Raw genomic sequence first — 11,741 nt, forward strand, 5'->3', positions numbered from 1 at the left:
AGATCTTTAAACCAATAAGATACTTCTGAAGTTTTGTCACTATTCTGTTCTAGAAAAAGTAGTGACCTATTTAATTACAGATATTTCCCACAAACAATAACGCAATTATGACCAGATTTTGATTTTTTTAAACAATAAATTTGATTGAAAGAGAAATATCAAATAGTAGAAAAGATCAATTGCAATAAACCTCAAATCACTACAGCATGCAGAGTTTAAAAATACATTTCAGCTGATGTCAGTGCTTGGAAGCTCTTGAAAAATGATAAATAACCAATCTTCTTATTTATATAAAAATAACATATTGAAATAATAAGAAATACTACCATCTCCCACTTAGAAGAAATATTCCTAAGTATAACATGTAATTCATTAATTTGAGCCACAGTGATCACAATACAGATTAATGTAGCTTCCAACTGCACTACTTCACCAACTGTAGCTAATCAATTTTTGTCAGGGCATCTAAGGGAATAATGTTGCCCAGGACACTGGAAAAACACCCTTGTTCTTCTTCAATAGTGACATGAGGTATTTAATACCCATATTATCTGCAAAAGTCTAATGGGCCCTTAAATTAATAATTCATTAAAGGATGAACATTTCACAATAAGCCACCACTTCAACACTGCACTGCAAGTTCAGCCTATATTATGTGCCTCATCTCTGATTCAAAGGTGAATGCAGTAGTAAAAAATTGTGCTACTGACACTTTTCACAACAACCACATTGAGACATTAGATTAAAACAGGGCAGTTGAAAGGGACATTTTAAATACTCTGCCAACCCGATCATTGTCTCACTTACCATTTTCTGAAACTGAGATTTCAATGCAATTCAACAACTTATTCAATCGGTTTTTAGTTTCGTCTCTCTCATCAAAATTTGATGTTGTTGTTTATTTGAAGAGATAGGTGAACACAGGAGTCTTTGTGTCATCCAATTTCTAGGTCATAATCACTGACCAGTGAGACTTCTTTAGCTTCCATTGCATCTATTCCATTGTCAAGTTGATTCAGTACTTCAGGGAGTCAAAATATCAGGTCTAATGTTATGTAGGTTTTCCAGCTTCCACTACATAAAATTTTCCTTCAAACAGATTTTGCTCTTAATATCTTAGTCTTTTTGGATGATCATCGACTAACATCAATTATTGCTAAACTCCAGTGCTCTTAGAAATACTATTTCAATGCTTCAACCTAAAATCGAGCTTGTCTGCTTCACCCTCTCTCATCAATAATTGTTATTTTTTAAATAATAAGTGTTATTTCTTTTCACAATCTCAATTTTGTATTTTGATATCAAATATTCTTTATCAATAAATACAATTAATCTCAATTATAGCATACCCACTATCAAATATAACATAATTAGCTCACAATCCATTAATTGATCAGGTCACTGTAAAATTCTTGATTTGCCTCATTCTTCAACATAATTAAGCAGGACAAAGCAGCGTTGAATTCGCGGTGTGTCAAACTCAAACTGTTTAGAAATATCTGTCCCAATACCTAGATTATGCATGAGCTCCTCTCTCATTTGATTTTGACTGATACAATCCCGAGATTATAGTTGTCCCCTTGTGTAAATCCATAGGGAGAAGCTCACTTTCCCTGTGTCAGTGTCTGATCCACTTTCCCACTCTCACTCCCCCTGTCCTTGGGTTACCTCTCACTCGCTCCTATTCTTCTGGTCCTCCCTTTTTCACGGTACGTCTAATGTCTCATTAACCCCCTCCCCCCCCCCTTTACGGTATTGCCCCAGTCCCCATAAAACTGGCAGATAATCACAATACTCCTCTCTCTCTCTCAAATCCCTCTCCACCCGTTCCTTTTCACTCAAATTTACCGCCAGGCAATGCGCCTGCGCATTGCGAACTACGGGTACCGCAGAGGTTCGCGCCGCTGGGAGTCCGCGGGAAACGTTTCCCACAGAGCACCGCTTCCGAGGCACGTAAACGGGGAGTCCCGCCTCCGAAGGTACGTGCACGGTGAATCGCACAGCCCCAGGGAAAGGTTTCACTCAGAGCTCCTCCCCCCCAGTCAGCGCAAACAGGGAGGCCCCACCCCTAGGGAAACGTTACGTTGATAGACCAGCGCCCCGGTGTAGTTTCAGAGCCATTTCCCCAGTGAGCCCCGGCCCACAAGTAGCACCATCCACGGGCAGCCCCGCCCCCAGGGAAAGGCCCCATAGTGAGCCCCGAACCCAGGGAAAGGCCTCACAGTGAGCCCCGCCCCCAGGGAAAGGCCCCAGAGTGAGCCCCGCCCCCAGGGAAAGGCCCCAGAGTGAGCCCCGCCCCCAGGGAAAAGCTCACAACGAGCCCCGCCCCCAGGGAAACGTTCAACGGGGATGACGTAAGGAACCTAATGACCTCTTCAGGAGACAGACACGTGCTGCAACTGGGTAAAAACAATAACTGCAGATGCTGGAAACCAAATACTGGATTAGTGGTGCTGGAAGAGCACAGCAGTTCAGGCAGCATCCAACGAGCAGCGAAATCTACGTTTCAGGCAAAAGCCCTTCATCAGGAATAAAGGTAGTGAGCCTGAAGCGTGGAGAGATAAGCTAGAGGAGGGTGGGGGTGGGGAGAGAGTAGCATAGAGTACAATGGGTGAGTGGGGGAGGAGATGAAGGTGATAGGTCAAGGAGGAGAGGGTGGAATGGATAGGTGGAAAAGGAGATAGGCAGGTAGGACAAGTCCGGACAAGTCATGGGGACACTGCTGAGCTGGAAGTTTGGAACTAGGGTGAGGTGGGGGAAGGGGAAATGAGGAAACTGTTGAAGCCCACATTGATGCCCTGGGGTTGAAGTGTTCCGAGGCGGAAGATGAGGCGTTCTTCCTCCAGGCATCTGGTGGTGAGGGAGCGGCGGTGAAGGAGGCCCACGACCTCCATGTCCTCGGCAGAGTGGGAGGGGGAGTTGAAATGTTGGGCCACGGGGCGGTGTGGTTGATTAGTGCGGGTGTCCCGGAGATGTTCCCTAAAGCGCTCTGCTAGGAGGCGCCCAGTCTCCCCAATGTAGAGGAGACCACATCGGGAGCAACGGGTACAATAAATGATATTAGTGGATGTACAAGTAAAACTTTGATGGATGTGGAAGGCTCCTTTAGGGCCTTGGATAGAGGTAAGGGAGGAGGTGTGGGCGCAGGTTTTACAGTTCCTGTGGTGGCAGGGGAAAGTGCCATGATTGGAGGGTGGGTTGTTTGGGGGCGTGGACCTGACCAGGTAGTCGCGGAGGGAACGCCCCTGGTGCTCACCTTCCAACGTACCAACCTTCGCATAAACCAAATCATCCGCTGACATTTCCGCCACCTCCAAACAGACCCCACTACCAGGGATATATTTCCCTCCCCACTCCTTTCTGCCTTCCGCAAAGACCGTTCCAAGGCCCTAAAGGAGCCTTCCACATCCATCAAAGTTTTACTTGCACATCCACTAACATCATTTATTGTATCCGTTGCTCCCGATGCGGTCTCCTCTACATTGGGGAGACTGGGCGCCTCCTAGCAGAGCGCTTTAGGGAACATCTCCGGGACACCCGCACCAATAAACCACACCGCCCCGTGGCCCAACATTTCAACTCCCCCTCCCACTTTGCCGAGGACATGGAGGTCCTGGGCCTCCTTCACCGCCGCTCCCTCACCACCAGACGCCTGGAGGAAGAACACCTCATCTTCCGCCTCGGAACACTTCAACCCCAGGGCATCAATGTGGACGTCAACAGTTTCCTCATTTCCCCTTCCCCCACCTCACCCTAGTTCTAAACTTCCAGCTCAGTAACTGTCCCCATGACTTGTCCGGACTTGTCCTACCTGCCTATCTTCTTTTCCACCTATCCATTCCACCCTCTCCTCCTTGACCTATCACATTCATCCCCTCCCCCACTCACCCATTGTACTCTATGCTACTTTCTCCCCACCCCCATCCTCCTCTAGCTTATCTCTCCACGCTTCAGGCTCACTGCCTTTATTCCTGATGAAGGGTTTTTGCCCGAAACGTTGATTTCGCTGCTCGTTGGATGCTGCCTGAACTGCTGTGCTCTTCCAGCACCACTAATCCAGAATTTGGTTTCCAGCATCTGCAGTTATTGTTTTTACCTCCATACAACCCTATCACGGTGGACGTTGCAAGACGTGTCAGATTGTGGACATAGATACCACCATTACACGTGGGGACACCTCCCACCTTGTACATGGCAGGTACTCATGTGGCTCAGCCAACGTTGTCTATCTTATACGTTGCAGGCAAGGATGCCCGGAGACATAGTACATTGAGAAAACCAAGCAAAGGCTATGACAACGGATAAATGGGCACAGCACAACAATCAACAGGCAGGAGTGTTCCCTTCCAGTTGGGGAACACTTCAGCGGTCCAGGACCTTCGACCTCGGACCTTCAGGTGACCATCCTCTAAGGCGGACTTCGGGACAGGCAGCAGCGAAAAGTGGCCGAGCAGAGGCTGATAGCTAAGTTCGGTACCCATAAGGAGGGCCTCAACCGGTACCTTGGGTTCATGTCACATTACAGGTGACCATCATTGCACTATACACACACAGACACTCCTACACACACACACACACACTCTCCTATATACACACGGACACACCCTTACAGACACACACACTCCCACAGGCATCCTCTCAGAGACTTAGACCACTCTACACTCATGCACACACATATACACTCTCTCTCACAGACACTCACAACCCCCCAGCTCAGACACGTGCACACACTCCCACACTCACACATTCACCCCCTCACAGACCTAAGACACTCTACAGTCACTACACACAATATACACTCCCTCTCACACTCACAACCCCCAACCCAGACAGATACACACACAGACAGACAAAGACCCACATGCAACCATATATTTTGTGGGGTGAATTTGCACTTGCAGAATTACATTGTACTTTGCTCAAAAACTGCATGAATTCATGTAAAACTCTGTTATCTTACTTTTTACATTAGAATCGATCTAAACATCATGGCATTGACAGAGAACACAGAGGGGCTAACATCTTCAACATGTTGTCTAGCTAATACCCATTGTTACAGCTAAGCTGAGAATGTGACTTTTAAAAAAAAAGGTTTTGTGATTTACTCGTGAAAGAAGTGAAACTATCATGGTATTCGAACAGATGAAAGTATCAACAGACAATCAAGGTATTTTTCAATGTATAATTTCAGTTACTTCACACTGTAAATTTTTGCTATAAATTCTGTGCCATAGATTTGAGCCCTCCACAATCACCTGATGAAGGAGCGGCGCTCCAAAAGCTAGTGTGCTTCCAATTAAACCTGTTGGACTATAACCTGGTGTTGTGCGATTTTTAAAAATGTTTCACAGGGAGCCTCACTCCCCAAGAGTAACCGTTTCAGAGAGAACCTTGCCCTCATCCCCCCTAACCATTTCACAGAGAGCCCTCCTCCCCACCCAGTGTAACAGTTTCCCAGAAAGAACTCCATCTCTTTCATGGGATTAGTGCAATGGTGACCAAACAAAGTCTAATCAGAATCATAGAGATTCACAGCACGGAAACAGACCCTTTGGTCCAACTTGTTCATGCCGACCGGATATCCCAACCCAATCTAGTTCCACCTGCCAGTAACTGGCCCATATCCCTCCAAACCCTTCCTATTCATATACCCATCCAAATGCCTTTAAATGTCGCAATTGTACCAGCCTTCGCCACTTCCTCCGGCAGCTCATTCCATATACGTACCACCCTCTGTACGAAAAGGTTGCCCCTTAGGTCTCTTTCATATCTTTCCCCTCTCACCCTAAACCTATGCCCTCTAGTTCTGGACTCACCCACCCCAGGGAAAAAGACTTTGTCTATTTATCCTATCATTGTCCCTCATGATTTTATAAACCTCTACTGTATATGGTCATTTCTCGCTTCTGACGCTCCACAGGAAACAGCCCTAGCCTATTCAACCTCTCCCTATAGATCAAATCCTCCAATCCTGGCAACATGCTTGTAAATCTTTTCTGAGTCCTTTCAAGTTTCAAACATCCTTCCGATAAGAAGGAGACCAGAATTGAATGCAATATTCCAACAGTGGTCAAACCAATGTCCTGTACAGCTGCAACATGACCTCCCAATGTCTGTACTCAGTACTCTGACCAATAAAGGAATGCATACCAAACGCCGCCTTCACTATTCTATCGAGCTGCAACTCCACTTTCAAGGAGCTATCAACCTGCACTCCAAGGTATCTTTGTTCAGCAACACTCCTTAGGACCTTACCATTAAGTGTATAAGTCCTGTTAAGATTTGCTTTCCCAAAATGCAGCACCTCGCATTTATCTAAATTAAGCTCCATCTGCCACTTCTCAGCCCATTGGCCCATCTGATCAAGATCCCATTGTAATCTGAGGCAACTTTCTTTGCTGTCCACTGCACTTCCAATTATAAATAATTTCTTTATGTTCAGGTTGTAAGTTTGCTCAAAGCTGGTAGATCTGTTCTCAGACGCTTTGCCATCATGCTAGGCAACATCAGTGAGTCTCTGGTGAAGCGCCGCTGTTTTTCACCGAACGCTGACTCATGATGTTACCTAACATGGTGACAAAAACGTCCAAAAACCAAATCCACCAGTTCAGCAAGCAAATTTACAACATTAATCTCAACCTGAGCTACAAATCTTCTCAAAAATCATAAATAACTTCTTTATACTTAAGTAAAAATAACTGCACCAAGTGTTCTATAGGAAATGCAATTCACACAAGAGAAAATCTCCAAATATGCAACAATGAACAACTGTGAACCTATTTTAAAAAGTGGTTTAGAGGGGTATTCTCCAGAGTACTCAGAACTCTCTCTTCCATGAATAAATTAATCAATTGAATCAATAGAACAAGTTTAATAGGCAGCTACCAAGGATGGTAGCACAGTGCATTATTCCTTTAGTAATGCATTACAATGGTTAAACTGGATGATGCACTGGATAAATCTGGGGGAGCAGGTGCACATTAACTATTGACTTAGAGCTAAGCAAAAGAGAGATAACAGAGAGACTGTCAAGCATAGCGGAGAGCAGCGTACAGCAGGGGGAACAAAAAACCATGCAAAATATAAGATGTATGTTATTAAGGTGGAGAGGGTTGAGAAAAGATTTATCAGATGGTGCTGGGAATGGAGAGTTTGAGTTATAAGGAGAGGCTGGAGCTTAAGATGTTGAGGGTTAACCTTATAAAGGTTTACAAAATCATGAGGTATATAAAATATATATATTATATATATGGTGAACACCAGGTGTCTTTTTCCTAGGGTGGGGTATTTCAAGACTAGGAGGTGCATTTTTAAGGTGAGAGGAGAAAGATTTTAAAAAGACATGAGGGTCAAATTTAAGAAAAAAACATTGTGGTTCATGCGTGGAATGAACTTCCAGAAGAAGTGGTTGCTACATTTAAAAGACATTTAGTGAGTACATGAATAAGAAACCTTGAGGGTTATGGGTCAACCGTAGACAGGTGGGACTACTTTAGATTGGCATTATGGCTGGCATGGATTGGTTAAACTGAAGAGTCTGTTTCCATGCTTTATGACTATGACAGGTTCATGACAATTAGAAAACACTTGCTAAACAAGGCAATTCAACAGGAACTGGTCATTTCTCGTGATTACTCAAAATCAATTCCAATATCTCACACAGGGCACAGCTGCAGAGGTAAACTCTGATGTACACAAAAATGATAAAGTGTGTTAATTGTACCTTGTTAAAATATATTCATATGATGGACATAAACTGGGAATGCACTGTACCTTACAAATAGACAAGCTGAAATTGTGGCTGTTGGGTTACAATGTACACTAGTAATATGCAACATTAAAATGTTTATTAAAATACTGTTTTAAGATTTGAAGTAGATCCTTTAAGTGGCTGTCAGGATTATAACATTTTAAATGCCAAGATTTCTGGGCATAACTAATTTATGCAATCCAAAGCTTCATCAGGTTTTAAAGGTGCCTTAAAGGGAGAAGGGGGAAGCTCAGGAATTCCCTCCTTCAGGTTTTGAAACCTGAATGTTCAGGATTGAAGAGCAGATAGCTCAAGAGAATTAAAGCAAAATGCCCTTGCCCATCATTAATTTCTCTTGAGAATGTGGTGCTGAGCCATCACCTTGAATCTCTGCAGAGCTTTTCTTGTGCCTGTTCAAGACACTGGTTAGGCCACTTTTGGAACACTGCATTCAATTCTGGTCTCCCTGCTATAAGAAGGATATTGTGAAACTTGAAAGGGTTCAGAAAAGATTTACAAGGATGTTGCCAGGGTTGGAGGGTAGCGTTCGAAGCTGAGGGATGACGTTATAGAAGTTTATAAACTCATGAGGAGCATGGATAGGGTGAATACATCAGGTGATTATCCCAGAGGCAGCAGAGTCTGAAACTAGAGGGCAAAGGTTTAGGTTGAGAGGAGAAAGATTTAAAAGGGACCAAAGGGGAAGCTTTTATCATGCAGAGGATTGTGCATGAATGAAAAGAGTTGCTTGAGCAGGTGGTGGAGACTGGTACAATTACAACATTTAACAGGCATTTGGATGGGTATGTGAATAGGAAGGGAGAGGGATATGGGCCAAATGCTGGCAAATGGGACTAGATAACTTTAGGATATCTGGTCAGCATGGATGAGTTGGACTGAAGTTTCCATGACAGCTCTATGACTCTATGCTGACTTTTTTTAAGGAAAGTCATTGAAGAAGTAGCTGAAGATGATTGCACCTGGAACACCACCCTGAGGAATTTTGGCAACAATGTCTTGGGGAGAGATGATTGACCTTCAACGTTCACATCCACATTCGTTCTTGTCAGATATGATTCCAACCGCTGGAGAGTTCTCAAACAAAAGCAAAATACTGCAAATGCTGGAAAACTGAAACAAACACAAAAATGACGCAGACGGGGAAGGAATGAGGAAATTTAAGGAAATAGAGGACAACGTCATTCTCTGAAGTTGTGGAACTCAATATTGAGTCTTAGCAGGTATAAAGTACCTGAGCAGAAAAGGATGTGTCATTCTTCCAGCTTCTGTTGAGCTTAGTTGAAACACTGTAGTAGACACATGATGGAAATGTTAGCATGGGAACAAGGAGGTTTACTGAAATACCAAACAACTGGAAGGTCACAAACATGTGGAGAATGTGGATATGTGTGCCAAATGGTCATCCTGTCTGTGTTTGGTCTTACAATGTAAAGGGGAATCGCATTGTGAGCAACAAATGTAGACTCAATTGAAAGGAGTACAAGCAAAATGTTTCACCAGGAAGATGCATTTGAATCCTTGGATGGTGAAGGAAGAGGTACATGCAAAAGTGCCGTCAGGGAGTGATAGAGGAGTGGACCAGAGGTTTCACGGAAAGAATGGTCCCTGTGGAATGCTGACTGGAGGGTGGTGGTGGTACCCAGTTGGTGATGGCTGGGGTCTGTTCAGACCTCTTTTCAAGAAAAAGGTGGAAAGCCAAAAGACCATCCTGATGGGGAATGGAATCAAGTTACTCTAGTTTTGCTAGGGTTTGATGACATACCTATTAAATGCTGTCTTATTGTCAAGCACAGTCAGTCTCACCTCGCCTGAGAGTTTAACCCATTAGTCCATGTGTAGAATAAGGCAAAGAGTCAGAAGTTGAGTGGCCTGGTGGAACTCAATCTGAGTGTCAAAAAGCAGGTTGTTGCTGAATAATAACAATATAAAGGATGCCTTCTGCCACTTTGCTGATTGTCAGGAATAAACTAACGGAAATTCAAATGCTCTTCCATCTTCCAGCAGTTACTCTTAAACTTGCCCATCAGCCCCCATCCCTTCAGGACTCCTCTGAACACTATTTCATGTCTATCTTTCCTACTAATTACCTCCTCTGATAACTATGTTGGATTTGCCCTGTTTTTGTGAGCAGGAAATATTTGGGCCATTTTCAAAATTTCTAAGTACATTTTATTGTTATCACTGTACAGGAACAGCTTGGCAAGGGACACAGCTAATTCTGGGGCAAAGGTCTTCAATCCTATTCCTGGAATGTTGTCAAGGCCCAAAGCCTTGGCAGTATCCAATGCTTTAAACCATTTCTTAGCATCACATTGGAGTGAATTAAATTGGTTGAAGGCCAGTTGGTTAAGATACTGGTCACTTCAGAAGTAGTCCAAGGTAGATCATCTAGACAGCACTTCTGGATGAAGATGGTTGCAAATGTTTTAGCCTCATCTTTTGCACTGACCTACTGGACTCCGCTGTCATGGGGTAGGGTATATTTACATGTTGAACTGTCAATGTACCATCTATGACAGGATGAAGAAGAACTGAAGTGCTTAGAACTGATCTGTCGGATGTGGAATCATTTTGTCCTGTCTGTCAGCACACTACTTCCACTGTTTGGCACACAGTAGGTCTGTATTGTAGTTTCATCAGGTTGACACCTCATTTTTTGGTATGCCTGGTGCTCCTCCTTCATTGAACCTTAAGCAAATGCAATGGGATAGATTGTGTTGAACATTTGTGGGACAGATAGATATGAAATACTGTTCAGAGGAGTCATGAGGTGTAAAGTTTAAGAATGACTGCGAGAGAGGGAAGAACATTTAAATTTCCATAACCATTCGGGATACGGGGGAATAGATTGGCCTGAGTGCTTCTGTCTCTTGTCAACATGAATCTATAAGACAAGTTATATTGGTAAAAAAGAAAATCCAGAGAAGGAAATAAATTATTTAAAATCAACCCAGATTCATTAGGCCTAAGGCTGATTACGTAAGAAAGTGGTGTTTATATGTTATAACACCATACAACTTTCAAGGTGATTGAAAGTGAATTAGATGAACCATGGTCTTTTATAATCTATTACTATAACTCCTTCCATTCCCAATGGCAATGTGGGATTTTGCAAAAGAAGAGTTGTATTGGACTTGAAATGTTAACACTGTTTTGCTGTCTACAGACACTGCCAGATGTGTGTTTCTCCAGTGCACTCTATTTTAAATTTACAAATGTTTCAATGATGAATGTTGGCTATGAGTTTTGTCAGTGACTAATTAATGGAAAAGTAAATCAGGTTGGTATCCATTTGATGCTGGATGTGATTAGGGGTATTCAAAATTGCAATCATCGATTTTATGTTTGACCTATTTAATGGGAAATATACAAACCAATCATAGACTATTTGGCCAACGTTTTTTATTCATATGTGGGACATCACTGGCTGGTAAGCTTTGAATGCCCATCCCTTGTTGTACTTGAGAAGATGATGGTGAGCTGCCTTCTTGCAGTTCACATGCTGTAGGTTGACCCTTGACACCTTTATGGAGGGAATTCCATGACTTTAGCCCAGTGACAGTGAAAGAATAATGATACATTTCCAAGTCAGGATAGTGATTGCCTTGGAGGGAAAATTGCAGGTGGTGGGGTTCTCATATATCTGCTGCCCTGTTCTACTACACAGAAGTGGATGTGGGTTTGGGAGGTGCGGTCTAAAGATCTTTGGTGAACTTCTGCGGTGCATCTTGTAGATTGTCAGCATAGCTACTACTGAGAATGGATGTTTGTGAATGTGATGCCAACTCAGCGGCTGCTTTATCCTGGTTGGTGTCAAGTTTCTTGAGTGTTGTTGGATCTGCATCCATCCAGTCAAGTGGGGAGTATTCCATCACACTCCTGACTTGTGCCTCGTTGATGATTAACAGGCTTTAGCGAGTCAGGAGCTGAGTTTTATTTGAATCATTAATTGTCACGTTTAATCAGAATA

General features: G+C 43.4%; 1 protein-coding gene and 1 long non-coding RNA gene across 4 annotated transcripts in view; one reads left to right on the forward strand and one right to left on the reverse strand.

Moving 5' to 3' along the window:
* Positions 1–1,999, reverse strand: part of rad54l (RAD54 like) — a 40,822-nt gene extending 38,823 nt beyond the window's left edge. Inside the window, exon 1 of the mRNA XM_072574498.1 lies at positions 808–1,999. Coding sequence (XP_072430599.1) covers positions 808–810 — 3 coding nt within the window. The 5' untranslated portion in view covers positions 811–1,999. The remainder of the gene's footprint in view (positions 1–807) is intronic.
* LOC140480012 (uncharacterized) lies at positions 1,865–11,168 on the forward strand. Of its 3 annotated transcripts, XR_011961174.1 has the most exons (4): positions 2,208–2,354; positions 4,244–4,525; positions 4,973–5,167; positions 8,695–11,168. It is a non-coding gene; the product is annotated as an uncharacterized lncRNA (long non-coding RNA). The 3 variants fall into 3 exon arrangements; XR_011961173.1 differs by lacking the exons at positions 2,208–2,354; positions 8,695–11,168 and adding an exon at positions 1,865–1,979 and having other exon boundaries at positions 4,973–7,857; XR_011961172.1 differs by lacking the exon at positions 8,695–11,168 and having other exon boundaries at positions 4,973–7,857.
* Positions 11,169–11,741: the final 573 nt, after the last annotated feature.

This window comes from Chiloscyllium punctatum, chromosome 7, assembly GCF_047496795.1.
Source record: "Chiloscyllium punctatum isolate Juve2018m chromosome 7, sChiPun1.3, whole genome shotgun sequence".
Lineage (NCBI taxonomy): Eukaryota > Metazoa > Chordata > Chondrichthyes > Orectolobiformes > Hemiscylliidae > Chiloscyllium > Chiloscyllium punctatum.